A 23,773-nucleotide genomic window follows, 5' to 3' on the forward strand; every position below is an offset into this window, starting at 1 on the left:
AACTGCAGCCACCTGAGGCTGACAGCTTCGTGGAAGCAGCCACTTAAACAACTGAGCTAGGGTCAGGCCCCCAGCATGTAGCATTTATCTCCAAGCCTTGTCGTGGCCAAGGATGGCTGTTGAGCTCCAAAAGACCTTGGCGTAGGCAAAAACTGTACTGGGTATGGTGGTGCATGCCTGTAATCCCTGCGCTGGGACACCGACACAAGAGGAGAATTGCCTTGGGCTCCATAGTGAGTTCAAGCTCAGCCTAAACTACACAGCAAGACCCCATCTAAAAAAAAGACTTTATAAGATCCAAAATGTGGGGCCAGGGAGATAACTCAGTAGAATAAGCACTTGCCTGGCAAGTGCAGGGTCCTGAGTTCAATTCCCAGTACTCCAAAAAAAAAAAAATCCAAAACATACAAAACATAAAGGAAACAGAAATTGAGATTGGGGAATGAAAAAAAAGGAAGAGAAAAGAAAACAAAAGAAAAAATATATATATATGATTAATAGTTATACTAATTTCTCTTAGTTCATTGAAAAGATTTGTGCTAATATTGTTTGGACAATTAAATTCACATATCTAGTACTCTAAGTAACTAATTTAAATATAATACACAACGTATTAACCACTATTTTGTGTTTTTTCTTCCTTAAAACAAAAGACCCAGTATGGAGGAGGGGGAGGAGGAGGAAGAGGAGGAAGAGGAAGAGGAAGAAAAAGAAGCAGCAGAAGCAGCAGCAGCAGCATAAGTTTAAAAAGGATATTCAGTCATTTGTGGATGATTCTGGAAAACATCATAGTAAGGGGGAAAAAAAAGAACCCAAAGAAGAATTCATGAACAAAAGACCAATCACACAGGAAATACCACAAAGAACCAACAACTAGAGTCTCATCTTATTAAAAAGCTTTTGCATACCAAAAGAAATCACCAATAGAGTGAAGAGACAACACACGTAAGAAAAAATTTTGTGAGCTGTTCCTCAAACAAGTGACTAATATCTAAAACGTATAAAGATCTAAAAAACGAAACAAGGAAACAAAAAAAAAATTCAGACTCCCCAAATTTAAAGATTCAACCTAAAAATGGGCATCCAAAATGAACAGACAAGGGCCACAGAGATAGCTCAAAGGCTTAAGTGCCTGCCTGGCAAATGCAAAGTCCTAAGTTTGATCCCTGGTAACAAAAAACAAACAAAAATAAAATGAATAGGGCCTGGGTATATAGCTTAGCAGCATCAGCGCCTGCCTGGCAAGTGCAAGGTTCTGAGGTCAATCCCTGGTCCCCCCCAAAAAAAAGAAAAGAAAAAAAAGAATAGATACTTCTCAGGTAGAAATGGCAAATAAATATTTGAAAAAAATGCTTAACATCACTGGTCCTTTGAAGGATGCAAATAAAACAACCCTGAGATTTCTCACACCAGAAAGAATGTCTATCATCGAGAAATCAACCAACAACAAATGCTGGGAGGTTCTTGGGGGGAAAAGAAGCCTTCTCCATTGCTGGTGGGAGGGCAGACTGATGCAACCACTGTGGAAATCAGTATGGAGATTCCTCAAAACACTCTAAGTAGAGGTTCTATCCCAGCCAGCTAGTCCCCTTATTGGTATCTTCCTCAAAGAACTCAAAGTGTTGTACCACAGCTAGAGATGCACACCCACGTTTATAGCGACACAGTTGGCAATAGCTACATCTCCACGCAGCCCAAATGTTCAACTGATGAATGGACACAGATTTCTTCTTTTCCAATGGAGTACTAGCACACCATGAAGATAAGCTTGAGACCCTGCTGTTAGTGGATGCACCAGGAGTGTGTGCTCTTAAGTGAAGTACGTCAGGCACCCCTGTAAACACTGCATTGTTACTCTGGTGTGAGAAAATGAAAGCATAAGTAAAAACCAACATGCATAACAGATATTCGTGGGGCCTGCTGGTTAGCTCAGCTGTTGAAGCACTTGCTCATGCAAGTGCTGTCAGGCACTGGATACCTGCGGTTCGATCCCCACCTCTACCTGCATTACCAGCCCCACCCTTAAGGCAGCCTGAGCCAGCAAAAAAAAAAAAAAAAAATCATTCATAACAGATATTGGGAAATGGGAAGATGAGAACAAGAATTAGAAAGGAGGGGAGAGGGGAGAAAAGGACAAGAAAAATAAAAGAGAACAGAAGGAAAAATGGAAACAAAGCTTTTATAAATAAGGCAGGGAAAAGCTGTTGAAGGGAGAAGAGGGGAATAAAAAAGGAAGCTCTACCATGTACAGGTACAAATTCCCTATTATGAATGTTCACTATGTACATCTAAAATGCACCAATAAAATTAAGTTTTAAATAACGCAAAAGACATTTTTTAAAAAGTGAATTTACTATTAGCCCAGATAAATGTCAGTGACACGCAGGCCATTACGTGATGCCTGTGAACTCACACACAGTCCCAGCGTGTGCTGAGCGGCTCAGTGTGGCCTGCGAGCGCTAACCAGACATGACCCCAAGCGTCCCTCGGATGAGGAGACCAACCTTGCGAGGCTGCACCGAAACCCAGGGCTGCTCCTTCATCTGATCGAGCTGCTCCCAGACCTTCGAGAGCTCCGACCAAACGCCCTTGAGGTCCTGTAACTCCTCCAAGGCCACCTGCGAGTGAGCGCACAGAGCAGTTACACTTCAGCGGGCCTGGGCCAGCCCGGCCAGCGGCAGGTGGCACCATGGACACCTGGCGCTCCCGCACCCCTACCTGGACGCGCTCCTCGCTGCCGCTGAGCAGCCCTGTGTCCGTGAGCTCCAGCGCCTCCTTGGCCTTGGCGCACTTCTCCCTGTCATCCTTCAGCCGGCCAAATTTGCCCTCGTAGATGGTCAGAGCCTGCAGTGCCTCCTCCGGCCGCAGATTGCCCTGCAAACAGGTACAATGCAGAATTGAGGGGACTAGGGATCCCCGAACAGCCCGCACAGGCACGTGCTCCCCACCATGACGAGCTTCATGCAGCACTGCACACAGCACATGATCAGTTTGGCCCTTGTCTCACCACTGCCTAGAAAGGGGAAGGGTGCAGGGACCCGGCACATGGCTAGGCTCAGCTGGGGCACAGCCTGCCCACACTCCTCGCCACTCCACCGAGCCACAGTTGTGGTTTCCACTGCAGCATGACTCTGCACTTGCATTCTCACTATAGTAACTTCTAAGAACGATTGTAAAGATTCTGTTTCCTACCAAAGCAAAACTCCACCTAAAGCTTTAACTGTCACATGTCCTGGACTGAGGTCACGATAGAGACTGAGTATTCAGTGACAGAACTCTTGCCTACTGGCATATTTGTAATCCAGCAATGTTGAAATTAGTTAGGGAGAGCAGATACATTATACTCAAAACAGTGACCATTCTCAGCAACTGGGAGGCTGACACAGGATGGCTGCTGCGAGTTCAAGACCACCGTGGGCTATGCAGTGAGTTCAAGGCCAGCATGAACTATACAGCGAGACCCTGTCTCAGAAAATCCCAGAAAAAAGTCCCCAGCAACAATCCAACCAAAATGAAGCCCAGTGAACCTGTGGGCACACAAGGCACCCTCCTCTGCCCAGCCAGCACCTGCCTTCTCCCTATCAGCGACACCGCTACCATCTGACTCAGACACTTGTTCCTCTGCTGCCCGAGGTGCCTAATCCACGCACAGGGCTGTCCTTTACAGAGCAGTATCCTCACTGCCCACAACAGCTCGAGAGGAAGATAATCGCACTTGACTCCGGCTTGATGGACAGAAGCATGTGTGACAGGCTCTGGGGACAGAACTTTGTGACTGTGTCAGGGTCATAACAAAACTTGACATGGCACGCGTTCACCGAAATCAAATGCCTAAGGAAGAGCACAGCTGGAAGGCAAAACAACTTTAATCCTTACGATCACTTCTTTTTTTGCGGAACCGTGGATTGAACTCAGGACCTCACACTTGCCAGGCAAGGGCTTATTCTACTGAGCCATTTCTTGGCCCCTCAGAATCACTTCTGATTCTCGTGATTTCTGTTCTGGATGAAAAGACGCTTACACTGGCTTTCATAATCACTAGCACCACACTGCAGTCTTTTGCTTTTCTGAGACAGGACCTTACTACGTAGGCTGGCCTGGAAACTGCAGCTCTCCTGCTCCAGCTTCTTGAGTGCTGGAATTATAAATTAAGTACTGCTTTTGAAAAAACGTTCAATGGTGCTGGCGATCTAACCCATGGCCTTGTGCACACTAGGCAAGGCTTCTGCAAATGAGCCATATCCGGGGACCTGCCCAGTAGCTCAGTTGTTTAAGTGCCTGCTTAAACAAAGCCCTCAAGCTCAAGCTTCCGGGGTTCCAACCCAGAGAGTCACTGCAAACCAGAAATGCCCTAAAGGCACTTTGAGCCTCAAACAAACAAACAAACAAACAAACCCTTCCACCAAATGAGCCACATCCCTAGCACTACCACCTGCAGCACCTGTAGCTTTTTTTCCCCCACATTTTAGGGAAGGGTCTACAGGGTGTTCAGGGTCTCACTATTAGTTCAGACTCACAGTGATTCTCCTGTTTACAGCCTCCCTAGTGCTGCAGCCTTTTTATTGAGGAACCCGCTATGTGGCCCTGGCTGGTCTCAAGCTATTCTACCTTAGGCTTCCAGGTAGCCAGGGATACAGAGGTGCACGTGGCATACGCAGACAACACCTAACTGTACACACTGCTTTTTTTTTTTTTTTTGGTAGCAGGGATCCAACTCAGGACCTTGCCCTTGCGAGGCAGGCATTTATGCCACTGAGCTATCTCCTTGGCACCACACATGGCTTTTTTAATGGCCAAGGTAAAAATAGTGTTCAGCACTGGGAAGCTAAGGCACAGCAAGGCACCGCTGCCCGGCGCACCGTGACAGGTTTGGTCTTCTCCCAGTCTGTGAGCAGGTCGATGGTTCGGCTCTCCACAGCACGGTCCTCCTGAACAATTTTCATCTGCAGGTTCGCCACCTGCTGCTGGATGGCAGAGTCCTTCCGCCGCATGATGTCATTGAAGGCCCCCCACTCTCCCTCAATGTTGTCGATGTACAGCCAGGAGGGCGGGAACTGGAACCTCTGCTTTTCCAGAAGGCGCTGGCCATTGCGGTAGAGCTTTGAGAGTTAAAAGATAAATTCAATTTTTCTTCTAAAACAAATAAAACTATCATCAACTAAAAGAGAAAGCACTCTATGGCTACAGAGTACAAAAGATGGGTATGTTAGCTCCTCCCCAGCTGACCACCAAGGTGTCAAGGCGGAGGCCACTGTGCCAGCAGGTGCTGCACTTACTGAGCACCCACAGCGAGACGTGAGGGAGGGCGGAGGGTGTGCAGCTGCACCTCCCCTTCATTCTGAACTGTACGAAGGAGCATCAGGCTCATGAGTCGGTTGGCACAGTGGAAGTTAATCGAGACCGCTTATCCCCTGAAATGGCAGCTCGTAAACGGTCTTGGAACTACCTGCTGAGCATTCCCACTGTGGACGCCAGGTGCTAGTCTCGCCCTGCACCTCCCAGAACAGCAGGGCACCCTGGCATGTCAGGAACGGGCTCCTGAGGGCAGAATCAGAATGCCTCAAAGCCTCAACACAGTAGTGTAAACTTGCAGTGCACTAGAGGCCCAGCCTGAGCACACAGGCAAACTTTCATAGGGCTCACCTCAACTTGCTTCTCAAATTGTTTGATCTTCCGCTTCAAAGACTGCACGTAGGTAATGAAGGTCACAGCATCAGAGGTGCTGGCCGTGTCCACAGAATGCTGCTCCAGCTCTTGGCGGGACTGGGGGGAAAGGGTGTGTCCTACCACAGGCCCAGGCCCGTGCCCGCCCCGCCCCGCCGGTGCTCTGGCAGGACCCTACCCCCTCACCTTTGAGATCTGGGAGTGGAACTCTGTCATGTTTGACCCCAGCATCTGCCCAAACTTGCTGAGAACCTCCTTGTGCCAGGAGTCGTACTTCAAGTTCACCTTAGACTGAACCTGCAGGGGTGACAAGGCAGCAGGCTGTCAGGCCTCCTGCCGCGCCCTTGCACTTCCACTGAATCTCAGTCCACAGGAACACTGCTTTTAAGCACGCTCACATAGCCAGCAAAGCCCAGCTCACCTTGCCATAATCGATAACAACTGGGCCAAACTCCTTCTTGGTCTCTGCGTTGTCGAAAGTTCCCCTGGCCTTCCGGATCTGGACCAGCAGAGCCTGCCACTTGTTGAGATCCTCCCCAAGCCTGTTGTAGATGTTTTCAGCTTGCATGTCCCACAGACACTGGTACTGCAGCCAAACCTGCAAATGCAGAAAACACAGGTGCTACCGCTCGACGCCTCCCTCTGCAGACTTCAGCCACTGAGAAGGGCAGGTTCTCATCATCACTTGAGTTCTGGGTTTTTTTTTTTTTTTTGTGGAACCAGGGATTGAACTCAGGCCTTTGCACTTGCCAAGGAAGTGCTTATTCCACTGAGCCATCTCCCCAGCCCTTTTTGTTTTTTTATGGAACTGGGGCTTGCACTCAGGCCCTTGGGCTTGCCAGGGAAGCACTTACTCCACTGAGCCATCTCCCCGGCCCTGATCATCACTTGAATGCTCACTTTAAATTCTCAGAATTTTCCTATCAAAAAATAAAATTCAGCTTTTCTTGAAAATCACAGTTAACACTCCAGAAACTCTGTCCCACTGTTCACGCTTGCCCGTGGGCCACAGCATTCAGCGTCAGCTCTCCCTGAGGTCCTGCCTGTCAGTGGCGGAAGCAGCCATGTGGCTGCGCATGTGGGCACTGGAGCGCGTACCTTCACGTACTGCTCCACCTCAGTCACGATGCCCATGACCGCGGAGTACGACTCCTCCAAGGCGGCAGGCCCGTCGGGCATCCGGGTGAGTGCGTTCCGGTAAAACTTCTCCTCTTCAGTCAACTCGTAATGCACACCCACCTGACAACCGAAGCAGGAGGTGAGCCAGAGGGTGGATCAGAATGCAAATCGCAGCCACCTTTTTAAAAATTATTTTTATTTATTTGTGTGTGTGTGTGTGTGTGTGTGTGTGGCCAGCTCAGCCCACCAGGGGGCGGGGCTGGCTGGCATGTGGTGCTGGGGGATTGAACTGTGGTCCCCTAAGCTTGTTCTAAGTAGGTGCTTTAGACCACTGAGCCATCTCACCAGCCCCAGCAGCCACCTTTTACTTAATCAAAAGAAACCATTATCAAATGACAACTGAGGGATAACACTGATCTAAACCCTCACCAGAGACATTAACATCAACAGAAAGCCTGCTAATACTTCACTTAAAACCAGCAAAGGAATGAGATTAAGCACAACCTGGAAAAAAGCAACACTACGAACAGCAGATAAAAACCGGCTCAGCCTATGAAGCCGCTCATGCTTTACCTGCACGAGCACCTGCCAACCGCCAGACACGCAGCCACGTACAAGGGCCCGACCACGAACCAGGCTCACACGAATCTACAGCCCCTGAGAGGAGCGATGGTTGAGGAGTCTACAACTGAGTGGGTAGCAGGGAGCAGGAAGAGCAGGGAAGGCAGGGCAGGTTCTGTGCTGGTTTTGGCCCTTCCTTGTCTCTACAGTGCTAGACATTGAACCCTGGGCTCATGCATGTGGGGCAAGCACTCCACCATGGAGTCATGCCCCGGTCTTGGTTGTATTTTACATCAAGAAGCCAGAAAAGGCCTCAATAGGGAAGCAAGTGAGCAGAGACAAGAGTGGGGGGAGGAGCACCCTGACAACGTGGAGGCCGGGCAGAGTCCACTGGTGTTGGGGACTAGGGAAGGAGCAGAGCTGAGGTCGGAGAGCACAGCAGCATAGGGCATGGCACCCGTGAGTGGCCTGGCATGTGTGCTGGCTGGGCCTGGAGAGGAACAGTTTAGGATCAACGTGAACTGCAAACAGACTCCGGGTGGGATCAGCGAAGACAAGCAGGAGGGGCGTTAAGGATGATGCCACACTAGGCGGGGCAGTGGGTGACAGGACAGATTCAGCCTGAGAGGGCAGAAGGATGGCAGACACTGTAGGGGAGAGTACACTGGAGGGGCTGAAGAGACAAGTGCAGGACAGGGCCACCACAGGAAGCGGGGCCCACGAACCATGCCAGCCAGACACAGGCCAGGCTAACAGCATGTCGGTGGGTCCCAAGCTGCAGACCCATGAGACCACCTCAAGTGCCGGGGGACACAAAAGGACACCAGAGGGTGGAAAGCAGAAGAGAAGTGCTGACCATGGGCCGGTAGGAATAAAGGCTGAGCAAGGGGTGTGTGCGTGCCATGTGTTGTGGTAGGAGGTCGGAGGGGACGGGGAGCAAGGGGGGAGGCAGAGGCTGAAAGCAGCTGGGACCCTTCCGTGTGGAACCGCAGTCCAGTCCATTATTGGGAGCCCAGCCAGGCCAGGGACTGCGTGGTCTTCTGCGCTCGCCAGCCCTTGGTTCTAGCAGTACACTAAGCTCAGTGTGCCATCTTTTCTTTTTGCAGAACCGGGGACTGAACTCAGAATCTTGCACTTGCCACGCAAGCACTTATTCTACTGAGCCATCTCCCTAGCCCCTCAGTGTGCCACCTTTTACCTAATGACCTGGTGGTGGGAGGCAGGAAAGATACACACAGTAACACTGGCCACATGTTGGTAATCAACACTCAAGACTTGATGTCTGTGTCCATTTGAAACTTCTCTCATAAAAGGGGAAAGATGGGAGTAGCAAAATTAAGCAGCAGCACTGAGGTCAAGCTGCCCACGGTCACATGCAGCCTCCAGCAGCTCCCCTTGTGAGGCCAAGCCTGGAGCTGGGTGCCTGTCCCTGAGGCCCTAGAGAGGTGGCACACCACAGAGCCGGCCAGCCTGGTCAGGGCATATGCTCTGGGCCCAGACTCACCTGGTACCTCTGGCTCTGGATTCTGGGCAGGGACAGGACGACCATCTTCCAGGCAAACATCTCCTGGTACAGCTTGTACCTGCACTCCTCGATGGGTGGGTTCAAGTAGATCACCTGGTTGGTTATTCTCAGCTCATGAACTACATTCTGGAACAGAAAAGGTTCGATTCCAATGGTCTGGAGTCTTTACATTTTTATTTATTTGGTACAGGGCCTCGTTATGCAGCTCAGACTCATAGTGATCCTTCTGTTTCAGCCTGCTCAGCACTGGAATTACAGGTGTGCGCCACTGCACCTGGTTCCGGTGGCTGGCTCGGTGTGGGGCTGGCACAGCATGTAGTACTGGGGATTGAACTGGGGTCCTCGTGCTTGCCAGGCAGGTGCTTAGATCGCTGAGCTATCTCCCTGGCTATTTCCCCACTTCAGTCTAGAATCAACCTCTTCTCTCTTCAAATTACCACGCATTCTGCCTGAACCAGAGTCGGACTGTTTTTCGGACACTGTGCTGTGGAGTTTGGTATTGTGATTTGTGTCCCTTCACCAAGATCACAAGAAGCTGAGGGCAGGTGCTGCTCCTCTTCTTGGGTCCTCCTGGGTCCCTTGGGTGCTGATCCATCCCTGGTCTCAGTAAAGTGCCACCTGACTCATGGATGTGACCTCTCCGCAGGGGACAACCCTGAGCAACCACTACCACTGGCAGGGGCTGCAGGCAGCACTGGCTGTGGGCTACACGCAACACGACCTTGCTCTGCCCAACCGAGCCCCACCTGTGACCAGCTGGCACCCGCAGCAGAGCACCATGCCCACCCAGACACAGGCACTGCTTCTCTGGGACTCAGTGTTAACCATTACAGGAACGAACATGTGCACTACAAAGCAAAAAAATTTAAGTACTGGGAGGAAAAAAAAGAAAAAATGAAGTTTAATGTAAGGGAAGAAAAGCCAACTGGTTCTCCCAGATCAGGGTCCCTCCCTGCAGGTCTCGTGGGACCTTGGGTGGCATGGCCACAGTGCTGCAGACTCGTTGGAGACCCGACACACGCTGCACGCCGTCACTGAAGGTACCCTCACACGTTTGCTAATACGCAGAGCTATTTTTCCCAGTACTGGTCCTTCTCTCAAGTTCATTCTGTGTTTGAGACAGGATCTTACTGTGTAGCCCGGGCTGGCCGCAAACCCGAGATGCTCCTGCCTGAAGCTTCCGAGTTAGGGTTAGAGGCACATGCCACAACTCTTGGCTTATTTCATATTTATGACTGCTTCTGAAATTGTTTAGGAGGGCTGGCAAATAGCTCAGCAGATTACAGCAACTGCAAGCAGGTGCAGGGGCGGGGGGTTTGATCCCTAGGCCTGCAATGCAGGCCCCGCCCCCAGGGCATGCTGAGAGGGCAACTGAGATGGCATGGTGGCACGTGCCTGTAATCCCAGCTCTTGGGAGGCTGTAAACAGGTGGATGGAGTTCCATCTAGTAGCAAGACCCTGAACAACCTGTAGACCTTTCCCTAAAATACAAAAAAAAAAAAAAAAAAAAGAAAGAAATTGCTTAGGACTTGGCTCAGCATGGTGGTGCACACCTGTTAATGCCAGTGGCTCAGAAGGCTGAGAGAGGAGGATCACTGTGAGTTCAAGGCCAGCCTCAACTGCATTTTACAAAGACAAAAAAAAGGAAAGAAAAAGAATAAAATGCTCTATGACTTATATGAGGGTTGCAAAGAGTACAGCGCTCCAAATGCTCTTCACCAGCCTGCTCTGCTATTACCAACATACTTAGCATAGGATGGTGTTATGGTTTGTGTGTAGCTGTCCCCCCAGCTTCACGCGGTCACTGGGGCATGGTTCCAGAGTCTGTGATTAATTCATGAGCCAAGGATGGGATTATGGGTGTGAGCGCTCCACCCGCCCTGGGGCGGACAGCCTGAGGGCAACAGAGGAGAGGGCTTGCCTCTGCCACTGCTGCCGCTGCTCCTCCCTTTTGCTTTTGCTCGGCACTGTTTTCCACTGCCACGAACGGTTGCCCTGCCATGTGCTACTCCAACTTGCAGCCAGCCAAGTGCGTACTGAAGCCTCCACTAACTGTGAACATAATATACCTTTCCTTCCTTAATTCTGGGTGTCAGGTACTTGCCCCAGCACTGAGAGAACAGTAACTAGGGCAGATGGAAACCTAGCAGACTCCAGTCGGGGTCCAGGCTGAATCCACACATTCCCTGACACTCAGCTGTCACATTCCATGGCTCCTTCATACTCACCCTGACACACTCTTGAGTACTGGTCATCTATTTGCAGCCTGCCCTTCAGTCTGCGTCTGTATGACATGGTTGTCATGATTAAAACGCAGCTGAGGGAGTCAGAGAAAGACCCTCTCACTCCAGTGCCCACGACCCCACCATGGCATCATGCTGACCTCCTGCCTGGTAAGGTGGCATCTGTCAGGCTTCTCAGGTGGAAGGTGACATATCTAAAGCAATGCGCCCACTCTGAGCTATGGCCCCAGCCCTCACGGGCATGTCTTGGGGAAGCTGTTTCCACTGGCCTGCAAATGGGGTATCCCAGGAAACACTCACCTTGATCTTTGGCTCCCCGCCAGGCTTGTGGCTGACTTGCGGGGCATCTGTGTCCATGTCCACTTCGGCTTTGTCTTCAGCATGTCCAAGGAGGACCTGGGTCCACGCTCTCAGGCCAGCTTGCAGACGCACGCCCAGAATCCTTTCAATCTATGGAGAAAACAGTTAAGAGAACTGTGTCTTTTGAAGCCAGCCATAGTGAGCACACAAAGGTGGGAGGTGGCAAGTGTGACCCCCGACCCTCAGCCTCCTTGCTGAGCCATTTCCAGCTTGGACCACTATTCGGCCAGATCGTGGTCTCCCTCTCTGGGCAACTGAGTCACTTGTCCTCAGACTTGCTAGTGACAAGACACCAAGATAATGTACAGATGGAGGTGAGGTCTTGGGCAGTGTAGAAGAAAATCTACTGGTGTTCTTGAAATGAAACCTGACGAGTGGTAATCTGAATGGTGTGATACCATTCTCTTAACAAGTCTCCTAGACACAAGATGTGAAGCCCGGTGAACAAGCAGTCTGCCTCGGGACACGTGACCATCTCAGGAGTATGGGATAGGTCATGGTGCCAAAAACCAGGGAATCTCAGGCCCTCTGTGGGCTCAGGGCAGCAGGACTCCCTTTCTCTCCAACAGTGTCCTTGGTGTGGACACACTGCTCTGATGTGTCCATGTCTGAGGAGAAAAAGGGGACCACAGTGGGCACTGACTAGATACAACTGCAACCTGCCACCCCCGCTGCCAACACTCTACCCCTAGAGTGCTCCGCCCAGAAATGCGGGGTCACATGGGCTCAGGGCAGTCTGCCACACCTCCCTCCTGAGAGATGCCATGCTGCTGGGAGGCTGTTTCCACACAGGGCTTGGGGTTGTCAGGGAAAGATGGGCACCTGGAGGGCGAGGACAGAGGAGCCAGGGTTTGGGGATGGCATGGCAGCAGAATGTGGCTCAGCATGCTGAGCCCCTGGCTTTAATACCTAGCACAACCGAAGTATTATGTAATTCAGCGCTGCTTTGTACATTCTCTATAGAGAATCTGTATCAAAAGAGAAAAAGGCACATAAGAGACTGTTTCACGTCCTGCAAACAAAGGGACTCTCCTCCTCCGTGGCTGCCTGTGCCCAGCTCAGAAGTGGTACGGATGGTGGGGGACTGTCTGGGAGAGTGGACCATTACAATTTTTTTTACTTTTGACAGTGCCTTGCTGAATCACCCAGGTTGTCCTCACATTTGCAATCGTCCTGCCTCAGTTTCCTGAGTAGTAGGGATTATAGGCACGTTGTCTAGTCAGACCATCACCGTTTCTAAGGGAAAATGCCCTGGTGACAGCCTGGTGTGTGTATGAGCAGGGCCCACTCCTGTCTCAACAGCTGCCCTCACCTCCATGTCGAGCTTGTTGACCCAGATGGGCAAGTTGGAGTAGGAGTGTAGATTCAGGTCGTCTACTGCCTTCTGGACCCTGTTCAGAATCTCAGAGAAGGTCTTGTGGTCATACATGCACGTTTCTAAGGAGCGCACTTCCAGGTCTATTTTCTCTTCGATAATCAGCAGATCGTCCACCTAAACGAAGACATATGTAACATTTCAAACAGCCCCTCACTCTTCCTGTAGTACCGAGGACTGAACCCAGAGACTTCGCACTGGGCTATATCCTTAGCCCCTCCCTGTGTCATTTTTAAAACATTTGAGACAGGGTCCTGCTAAGTTGTTGGACTTGGCTCAAACTTGTGAACCTCCTGCCTCAGGCTCCCAGACTGCTGGAGTAACTGGTGTGTATCACACAATGCTTCCTTCATAGTCTTCCCAGTTCATGAACGAAGGCTTAAGGCAGAGATTCTTGAGTGCAGCCAAGGCTGGCTGCTGGGGTGAGGAGGGAAGGGTGTGGCCAGAAGTTCCCTGCCCTTGCTGTGCCCCAGAGGGGGCCCAGCATGCTACAAGATTGGATGGGTTTGTAGGGTAGAGCTGAGCTGGAGCGAAGGAAGCTGCATGCATCCTGGGAAAATGTCAGCCTGCACTCCCAAGCTGGTGCTGTCCAATCTGCACAGCCAGGGAGCCTCCCTGTCCCTTTTGCTGGTTCTAAGCACGGGGTGCTGCTCTGGGCTCCCTATAGCCATCCCCTGTCTCTCTCATCTCACTCCCCTCTTGGCTCCTCCTTGGCAGCCACCTGAGCTCCCACCATCTATTCACTTGGGGGCATGTGAGGGTCAGGCTGAGGCACCTTCTCCTGGAAGTTGAAGACTGTCTCTGCCAGGCGCTGCACATACGGGTCCAACTTGTAGGACTCCCACACCAGGGCGATGCCCTCCGCAATCAGCGCCTGCACCTCCTTCTTCAGGCCGGCCACCAGGAGTGAGATGGTGTTGCGCTCTTCTACCTTCTCGCAGGTCCGCTCGTAGGTCCGCACACTCTCAATCAGTGAGATGGCGAACGGGTAGAGCTGGTTGGCTTGATGAGCCTTGTTCACGATGGCCAGAGGCACCCGGAAGCCAAGCCACTTGAGGTTCCGGACTTCCTTGGACAGTGTGATGATCTCAGGAAGGAAGTTGACTTTGAGCTTGAGGACATTTCCAGTGCGGCCCCGCACACGCGCGCTCTCAATGGTGAAGATGCGGCCCGAGACGCCAAGGTTGCGCTGCTGCACCTTCCGGGCCCAGTCGTCGAAGATCTCCTGGGTATTGAGCTTCATGCGGAAGCTGTCCCCATCCTGCTTCAGCTTCTGCCCCTCCACGTGGTTCTCCCAGCCCTTGCCCAGCACATCCTCCACGCGCTTCATGTAGGCGGTGAGCTGCCGGTCAATCTGCTTTGCCCAGATGATGGAGCCAGACACCGGCGGCAGGTCGCGCACGTGGCTCATCTTGCACGCCTGGCTCTGCGGGTACTGGACCTTGAACTTGTCGTGGAGGGACTCGATGTCATCCTTCACGCGCTGGATCAGCTGCGTCTGGTACTCCCGGATGGCCCCGCGGATGTGCGGCCTGACAAACAGGGCGTTGAACCTGGAGAAGATCCGGAACATCTCGTTGGCATTCTTGGCTGTGCCCAGCTGGTCGCGCAGGCGGGCGGTGATCCTCGTCTCCACCCGGTCGATGCGCTCATCGTATCTCTTCATCGCAGCCTCCCAAGCCTCGGTGCCCTCCTTGGAGACGTCGAGCCCATCCACTTCCTTGACGTTCTCGTAGGCCAGGTTCACCTCCTCAATGGCATTTGCGTCCGCAGCGTCGAACAGGACCTCGGCCACTTTCATGTCCTGGGGCTCAGGCACCTCTCCTTGGTTCTGCTGTGCGACTGCTGTGACCTAAAAGACATGTTCACCAGAGAGCTTCATCTCGTGGTTCATACCATGCAAAATTACCAGTCAGCAACACAGGCTTTTGAACTGCTGGTCAAACATTTTGTAAACATAACTCAAAGCAAGAAACACTGTATAGTTTAACTCTGTACTGCAAAGATTTGCTGATAGAGTTGGGTTTTTTTTGAGGGGGAAATCTGGGGATCAAACAGTATTCACACTAACTGTATCTTCAGTCCTTTTTTTTTTTTTTGAGGCAGGGTCTCACTAAGTACCTGTGTTGCCCAGGGCTGGGTTCAAACCTTCAATCCTCTTGCTTTAGCCTCCCCAAGCACTGAGATGACAGCAAGTGCCGCCACACCTGGCTGACAAAGGCGCTTTTTGTAGGGTATTATTTTTTACCCACTATAAGGACCATTCCCAGGATCTCCCACATGCTAGGCAAATACTCTACCACTAAGCATATATTTTTAGCCCTCAAATATTGTTTTTTTAAAGCAAGAAAAGAACTGAAGAAAATTAATTTGGAGGAAGGAGGGGGGAAAAACACGTACAGAGAGAAGGAGTCACTGAATTCTTTCTCTTTTTTTGTGGGGATATGCCTTTTTGAGACAGTCTTGCTATGTAGCTCAGGTAGGCCTTGAGCTCACTATGTGACCCAGGCTGGTCTCAAACTGTCAGTGATCCTCCTGCCTCAGCCTCCCGAGTGCTGGTATTACAGGTGTGTGCCACCATGCCTGGCCTGAATTCTTTTTTTATGGAAAAAAGGTACAACAAAATTTCATAAAGGAGATAGGAGAATTGCAAATTATTGTTTTTAAAGTAGTTACTCAGAGTACAATATATGGGTATAAAAATTCTCCCATTGGTATGAATTCTTTTATTTTTATTTTTTGGCAGAACTGGGGATTGAACTCAGATCCTAGCGTTTGCCAGTCAAGCGCTTATCCTACTGAGCCATCTCCCCGGCCCCTGAATTCTTTTAATAAATCTCAGGTAGACATATTTATTCACATTTTATAAATGAAGACTCAGAAGAGTTTAAATAATGAATTTATGTCACACTAGTAAACAGTGAAGTTGGAACTTAAAACCCCGTCTGGCTCTTGGGCTCACACCAGGTGACTGGAGTGGAACAATATAATGCCGAGTTACTAGAAATGAAAGATGACAGGATCCAAACAAGAGCAGCACGAAGGAAAAAGCAGCACCGAGTGCTAAACGGGTAACAACAAAAGGGGGCGCTCTAACAACGCGGGCATGAAGCTTCAGAGTGCAGGCAGACCTGGGGCCTCAGGACCCTGACGATCACCGCTCGGAGCTGCTCGTGCTGGCGCCTGAACTTCCTCATCTGGTCAAGGCGAGCCTGCAGCTTCCGGTGGGCAGGGTTGATCCGCCACACCATCTTCAGGTTTTCTTCCCTCTTCCTTTTGACAATGTCTCTCAACAGCACCTGAAGTTTCTCATACTCATCATCCCAAGTCTGAAAAACTTCGAAGCAAGCCACCATAACCTAGGACACGGTTTAGGAACAGTAGCTTGTTATTAAAGTGTACGTTCATCTCATTACCTTGAGACTGGTTTGCTAACACACCAAAACTTACTTTCTCAAATTCCTCATAAGCGACATGCATGAGCTTCCTAGTGCCCAGCACTTTGAGCAACTGAGAACTCAGGTCTCGGGAAATGGCCTCCACCAGACGCAGAGCCCTCTGGATGGGGTATTTTGTGTTTCGGATCTTTCGCAAATGGGTGAAAATTGCAACAAGTGCCTGCCGTATCTTGTCCAGCTCAGTGGCAGAGAGCAGGTCATTCAGAGGGAAATCTTTCATCAGAGGGTTGTAGTCGTTCACTGTCTCCAAAGCCTGTTTGAGACCTAGATGGATGAAGAAACAGTTAACAGCACTTACAGCAAACAATAAAACCTAAGCTAATGAAGCAATTGTTTGTGATACTACAGAAAGAACAGTAAGAGGGGCCTGGGGAAGACAGCTCAGTAGAATAAGCGCCTGCCTGGCAAGCCCAAGGTCCTAAGTTCAATCCCCAGTACTGCAAAAAAAAAAAAAAAGGAAAGACTAGTAAGAGGCTAACCCTGATGTGGTCCCACTTTTGTTAAGAGTAAGATCAACTCACAGCTCAGAGAACTAAGATGCTGAGGTGTGGTGGCATACCTCAAATTCCAGTACTTGGGAGGCTGAGGAATGAAAACCTCTGTGAGTTAAAAGCCAGGTTAGGCTACGTAGTGGGTATAAGGCCAGCTTAAATTACATAGTGAAACCAGAACACCAGGAAAACCAAAGCTACATGACAACAAAAACTGAACAATCACTTCAGAGCCCTGGCTTTCACCTGTGTCAGTGTCGAAGCTGACAGTGGCATGGAAGCGCTTGCCATGTTTCAAGATATCCAGTGTCAGGAGAACTTCTGGGCTCTCCCGCTTCTCCTGGATGCGGTATAATGCACGTTCCAAGTTCAGCCAAAAGCTGATTTCCTGTAAGGCAGTTCCTGAGGCAGGATCCCGGTCAAGTTTGGTCACCTTTGGAGATAAAGTACATCCAGAAGTATTCATCATGCAACAGACAAGTATCATTAAAGAGGTGCATTACCAATGAATCTGCATATCCTGGGGGAGACCGTCCCTATCAATTAGAAGCGCTTCGATTTGGTCAAAGGTACCAGACCACCGAGAGCAGGCAGCAACATTGCACCAGTTCCCAAGTGCGCCTGGCCACCCCTCAACTGGTGGACTGGGCAGGCCAGGGCCCGGCAGGACCTCTCAGGGCCCACACCAGCTGTCTCACTGGCAAACTCTGGAGTCACTGTTCCAATTCCTTAAGAGGAACACAGTTTACACAACTACATGCAACATTGTGCTAATCTTACTTTCTGGATTTCACGGATCCATCGGTTAACTCCAGACTGTAACTGGTTGAGAAAAGTCGGGTCTTCAACTTTATCTCCAAAATCTGTGACTTTAGGCTTCTCGCCACGTTCATAGCACTGCTTGGCCACATTTGTGATAATGGGATGGATCGGCAGGCTGATTTCTGGGATTTCAATATTCTGCTGCAAGTGAAGGAGGCCCATCTCCAGTTCTGCGATCTTTTTCTCAACAGAAGGAGCCATTTTGTCACCATCCCTACAAGGATATAAAATGAGCTCAACAGGACGGCTCCAGTGCCCTCCTATTCCAGCGGTGGCGAACCTTCAGAGCTTTTGATGACGCAGACAGCCCGCTGCAGCGCACGGCCAGAGGTCTGCCACCACCAGCCTACCAACGCGGGCCTGCCAAGCAGTAACACCGTGCATCTTATGACTGCCGTGGAGAGCCCCAGCTCCTGAATTTTATATTAAATTCCACACTGTTTTGTGACCACTCAGACACCCCAGAAGAAAAAAATGGTTTTTACCTGTCTGCCTTGCCAGATTCTCTGATGTAGGACTTAAAAAAGGGCGCCACCGCATTGCTGATGAAGGAGTGCAGCGTCTCGTACGGTGAGTCTTCACTGAGGGTGAGGACTCGGAGCTGGGACGACACTGGCTTGTCCGCGTCAATCACGGGTGTCCGTTTGATGAATGCCAAGCTAAGAGAAAGCAGCAGGAGACACTGGACCGAAGGCTCCCACTCCTAATCTGCCCTGGTGACGGCAGTCTTTGTGTTACACTGGACCGAAGGCTCCCACTCCTAATCTGCCCTGGTGACGGCAGTCTTTGTGTTACACTGGACCGAAGGCTCCCACTCCTAATCTGCCCTGGTGACGGCAGTCTTTGTGTTACACTGGACCGAAGGCTCCCACTCCTAATCTGCCCTGGTGACGGCAGTCTTTGTGTTACATAAAATTCAAACTTTCTTTGAATGTTTACCTTAAAACGTACACAAATACTAGGCTACACTGTTGCTTTTCTAACAGTGAGATGCACTGCTGCCCTGCATTAGGATCCAGGATTCTGGTCACTGGAAGGCCATTCCCGGCCATAGGAACTGCAAGCTATGAAGCAGATTCAGGTGCAGCTACTTAAATATGACACTAATGTGCAACATTTTCTGTATTAAGTTATATTTTCCTTTCAATAAACGAAGATGCTCACCAGTTGAGTGGAATCGGGGCTCCCCCTCTTCAGGCCTGAACCTCCTCTTCCAGGCTCACCCCGCCACGCTCCAGTCCGGCCCTGAGCCAGACCCTAGCCCAGGAGGTGCGAGGGCTGCCAGCTATCTGAGAATTCTCTCTACGACTCATGCAACTCTTGAGTAGCTCCGAACTTACTCAAAATATGTAAGAAATGCTTTTGAGAAGAAACACGGAATAACTATAACATCCACACATTTAAATTTGTGTACTGAAGCATAAATTAATACAATCTCTGTGGAAAGTGGGACAGCTGGTAATGCCCATCACAAACTTGCATGCGCTGTGTGCTACTGCAGAGGTCTGCTTTAAAATGAGCCAGACCTGAGCACAGCAATGTTTATTAGTTGTAACAATGAAAAATCACAGTGTGGTTCAGTGGTGTAGCCTTTGCCCAGCATGTGCAAGGCCCTGGGTCTTTACACATAAAAAAAGATGTAACCTGAGTACTGTTAGAGACATTAAATTTATTAGAGCTCAAACATTAGATGGATGCTGTGATATGACCACTGACAACGTTTTATCGTTAATAATAACTTGGGGCCAAGCACGGTGGTGCGTGGATGTAATCCCAGTACTCAAGAGGCTGAGGCAGGAGGATCCATGTGAGTCTGAGGCCAGCCCAAGCTACATAGTGAATTCAAGGCCAGCGGGGACTACACAGTGAGACCCTGTCTCAAAAAAATAAACAAAAAAGTTAACTTGGAAATGTTCTTAATTTGAAAATATGAAATTAACACTAAATGCTGAATTTACAAAGAAAAACTCTTCTAAATATTTTTTAAAATGTGCTTATTTAGGGGCCAGGGATATGTCTCAGTAGCACAGCGCCTGCCTGGCAAGCACAGGATCCTCAGTTCAATTTCCAGTACCAAAAGGAAAAGGGCTGAGACAACAGTGTGCAACGTATTTATTATTGAAACTGTCCTACTGATCGGTTTTGAAACTGTCTCATTACTATTTGTTACTCAATAAAATTATTTTTTTAAAAAAAGGAGAAAGGGCTTATCTCAGTCAATTAAGGTTTGAGACAGGTTCTCCTTATGTAGTTTAGGCCTTGAACTCACAGCGCTCTTCCTATCTCAGCCTCCTGAATGCTGGGATTACAGGCAGGCACCACCATACTCAGCTTAGTCAGTCAAGATTTACATTCATGGGGGCTGGGGAGATGGCTCAGTGGAATAAGCGCTTCCCTGGCAAGCGCAAGTGTCTGACTTCAATCCCCAGTTCCGAAAAAAAAAAAAAAAAAAAAAAAAAAAAGATTTACATTCATTTACACTCACAAATGTATAACTGGAGACAAGAGATAGCTCACACCACGGCACCACGGTACATTCATACTACTCACCTGTTGGACTTAACCCCATAATGAATGTCTATGTTGATGTTATAGGAAATGAATTCTTTTTCCTCTTCTCCTTCATCACCAACATCCTCTACAAATCACAATAAATATTATATCAAATTCATATCAACTTTTCCAATTTCTTATTTACCAAGTACGTAGAGAACGGTTACTGTCACCGGGGCCCCAACCTCACATTTAAACTCCTGGGTCCCAAACATAGTGGGTGGGACGCATCTTTAATCCAAGGTACTTGGGAGGGCTGAGGGGGAGGGTCACAAGTTCAAGGCCAGCCCAGGCACCTTGGTAAGACCTGGTCTCAAAATGAGATTTTAAAAGGGGCTGGCGATGCACCTCCGTGAGAGAGTGAATGTGTGAGCCCCAGGTTGCACCTCAGCACCTAAATCAGTAAATAAGTTGCGATCGTCCCACTGACACGCCAGAACCCCGCCCAGCAGACCAGGAGACATGTACGCTCCCACCCACCCCCCTGCCTCACATGCATGTCACTCACTTGCTCCTCCTCTGCATACCCCCCACAGGGACAGGAAGTATGAGGAAGGGGACACAGGCAGGTATAAGAACACTGGCGGCTGCTGGCCTCTGCCCGCCTCACTTTCCTAGTGTGGCCTCAAAGCCTCATCGCCGGGAATCCCACCGCACCCAGCTGCCAACACAGGCCCAGTGAGTCTGGACGAAGCGGGTGCGACTGCTACAACCTCCATTTTCCAGGACAGAAGGCAAGTGCCCAGACCTGGCTGCAAAGCACGCAGGGGAGCACTCTCCAGGCTGACTCCTAGGCCAGGTCCCGAAGCACGCACCCACTGCTGCTGTCGAGGGCATCCCCAGTCCTAGCATTGTGGAGGCTGAGTCTCCCAGGAGACAGGAAGCTCAAGCCTAACCTGGGCAACATAGTAAGACTCTATCTTAAAGTAAAAAATAAAATAGGCTAGGGGTGCAGCTGAGTGCAAAGCCCCTGGGTTCAATCTCCAGTGTCAAACAACAAAAAATACCTTATTGGGATGTAACAGTAAGGTAGCCTCAAGATGCATGGGGTCAGATTTCTAAATTCAAAATCAAAACTGGAAATTAAAATAAGAGCTGGGATGGGGCTGGGGAGATGGTTGTGGAATAAACACTTCCCTGGCAAGCGCAAGGGCCTGAGTTCAATCCCTGGTTCTGCCAAAAAAAAAAGTACTATTTGGGCCGCAGAGATGGCTCAGTGGAGTAAGCGCTTCCCTGGCAAGCACAAGGGCCTGAGTTCAATCCCCAGTTCTGCAATAAATAAATATAAAATAAGGGCTGGGGGTAGCTCAGTGCTACAAGAAAATATCTACATGCACCAGGCCCTAAATTCAATCCCTAAAAGCAAAGTTAAATAAAAAATTCTGGGGTCAGGGCATAGCTCAATGGCACAAGGGCCTGCCTGGCAAGCTCAAGGCCCTGAGTTCGATTCCAGTACAAAAAAGAAATTCCAGGGCGGCGCCACGCGGGAGCGACGGAGGGCCGGGGCGGGGGGCGGCGGGGCGGTGAGGCAGCGTCCAGGGCTCGCAGTGCGAGCTGGTCGCTTCATTTTCCCTGACCGGCCAGTCATTAGGCCGAAGAGGAAGTCTTCAGAGAATACAGAGGGCAAATAACTAAACAGGAACGCCCGAGACGCTCTGCCAGACTGTCCACGAAACCTGCTCCACCGAAACCTGAACCTAAACCGAGAAAAACATCTACCAAGAAAGAACCTGGACCGAAGAGTAACGCAGGAGCTAAGGGAAAGCGGGAAGAGAAGCAGGAGGCTGGCGCGGGAGGCAGAGAAAACTGAATCTGTAGATATCAAGGGAGAATAAATGGGCGCAAAAAGTTGGGGTGATTTTATGTCCCTCTGGGACACCTTTTAAAACCTATTTTTACGAAGTATTTTGTAAATGCTAGTTTTTTAGGACTCTACTAGTTGGCATACAAAATATATAAGGGTGCACATTTTACTCGCCTAGTCATGCTTTTGGAAGTTCTTACCGTTATCAAAAAAAGAAATGCTATCCTAGTATTGGAAGCTGCGTATAGAACGGATGGGGCAGTGCTTGCTGCCACTCTGAGAGCGTGGTCCTGTGCGGGTTTGAATTTTTCACGCAATTTTTCTAGAGCAATAATCAGTGGTCTTTTGTACCTCGGTTTTATGTGATTTTAATGAAACATGGATAGTTGGGGCCACCTGCTGACTGTGTGTGGCTTAAAAATAAAAGGTATTCTTGTCTGCAAAAAAAAAAAAAAAAAAAAAAAAAAAAAAAAAGAGCCGGGGAGATGGCTCAGTGGAACAAGCGTTTCTCTGGCAAGCTCAAGGGCCTGAGTTCAATCCCCAGTTCTGCAATAAATAAATATAAAATAAGGGCTGGGGGTAGCTCAGTGCTACAAGAAAATATCTACATGCACCAGGCCCTAAATTCAATCCCTAAAAGCAAAGTTAAATAAAAAATTCTGGGGCCAGGGCATAGCTCAATGGCACAAGGGCCTGCCTGGCAAGCTCAAGGTCCTGAGTTCAATCCCCGGTTCCACAAAAAAAAAAAAAAAAAAAGAAGAAGAAAGAAAGAAATTCCAAAGTTCTACATCAAGTACTCATCCACAAGATGCCTCACCATCCTGGAAAACATCTTTGCAATGTTTACTGTGTGAAATATTAACAAAACTTCTGATTTAGGGGTTAATCATGATTCACCTGCACGGTGAAGCCAAACTATAATGGAAAGGGCAGTAAAAGCTGTCAATCCTGGAACGGAGTTCTGAGGCGTGCAGGCTAGGCTTCCCTGGGTCATCAACACTCTTCCTCGGAGCTTGGACTCTTGAGCGGTAAAACTTCGCAATGGAGGAGGGGGTGGGTTTTTAAGGTACTAAAAAAACCTGACATCTACATGTAGAGAACCGGTGCAAAGCTACTGCTTTACTTGTTTTATGTGAAAGAACAAAATTCCCACTGAAGACTACAACATATTATTGCATCTGTTGAGAAGACAATTCTAAACTGCCATCTGTGGTATAGTTTTAGGAAGGGGAGCTGGAGGAGTGGGTGGCAGAACACTCTAGTGTGCCACGGTCTCCCCAGCTGTCTGAAAAGCACTACTGTCTCCTCATGGGGGCTGCTGGGGCAGACAGCGCCACGAGGACTGAGGTGGGCGCAGGGTACCGCTACCATGTGGTGCCGGGGATCCAATCCCGGTCTCTTCATTTATTTATTTTCTATATATTGCTTGAGTGCTGTTTTGAAGACATTTTATGTAAATAAGAAAACAAGATTATGGAAAGTTTATACAATTGAGGGAGGAAAGAGCTCACATTCCCACCGCTGTGACACCTGTTTTAGCTGGGGAGCAGCTTTCTGTTCTCTGCCCATGTGCTTACATTTTGCAGAGTACAGACATGCTATGTGCCTGGTTTTAGGCAATATGATTGGATCTTGGGGCTGGGGATTTGGCTCCACAGTAGAATGCTTGCCTAGCAAGCTGGAAGCCCTGGGTTCAGTCCTTGGAACCAAAAACAAAAAATAAACCTCCCTTAAAAAACAATTTAAGGGGCTGGTGCGATGGCTCAGTGGTCTAAAGCACCTATTTAGAACAAGCTTA

At 49.6% G+C, this 23,773-nt stretch overlaps 1 protein-coding gene and 1 pseudogene across 1 annotated transcript in view; one reads left to right on the forward strand and one right to left on the reverse strand.

Annotated features, from left to right (window-relative positions):
* The window catches only part of Dync1h1 (dynein cytoplasmic 1 heavy chain 1), a 73,853-nt gene that overhangs the window by 40,795 nt on the left and 9,285 nt on the right, over nt 1–23,773 (reverse strand). Inside the window, exons 2-18 of the mRNA XM_004645405.2 lie at nt 20,169–20,256; nt 18,104–18,277; nt 17,577–17,832; nt 17,043–17,229; nt 16,298–16,569; nt 15,979–16,206; nt 13,623–14,699; nt 12,785–12,964; nt 11,413–11,562; nt 8,849–8,995; nt 6,763–6,903; nt 6,086–6,262; nt 5,851–5,961; nt 5,644–5,763; nt 4,860–5,099; nt 2,719–2,874; nt 2,505–2,618 (exon numbers count right to left, since the gene is read on the reverse strand). Coding sequence (XP_004645462.1) covers nt 2,505–2,618; nt 2,719–2,874; nt 4,860–5,099; nt 5,644–5,763; nt 5,851–5,961; nt 6,086–6,262; nt 6,763–6,903; nt 8,849–8,995; nt 11,413–11,562; nt 12,785–12,964; nt 13,623–14,699; nt 15,979–16,206; nt 16,298–16,569; nt 17,043–17,229; nt 17,577–17,832; nt 18,104–18,277; nt 20,169–20,256 — 3,818 coding nt within the window. The remainder of the gene's footprint in view (nt 1–2,504; nt 2,619–2,718; nt 2,875–4,859; nt 5,100–5,643; nt 5,764–5,850; nt 5,962–6,085; nt 6,263–6,762; nt 6,904–8,848; nt 8,996–11,412; nt 11,563–12,784; nt 12,965–13,622; nt 14,700–15,978; nt 16,207–16,297; nt 16,570–17,042; nt 17,230–17,576; nt 17,833–18,103; nt 18,278–20,168; nt 20,257–23,773) is intronic.
* On the forward strand, nt 20,514–22,265 carry LOC111813798 (annotated as a pseudogene).

This window comes from Octodon degus, unplaced genomic scaffold, assembly GCF_000260255.1.
Source record: "Octodon degus isolate 3935 unplaced genomic scaffold, OctDeg1.0 scaffold00226, whole genome shotgun sequence".
Lineage (NCBI taxonomy): Eukaryota > Metazoa > Chordata > Mammalia > Rodentia > Octodontidae > Octodon > Octodon degus.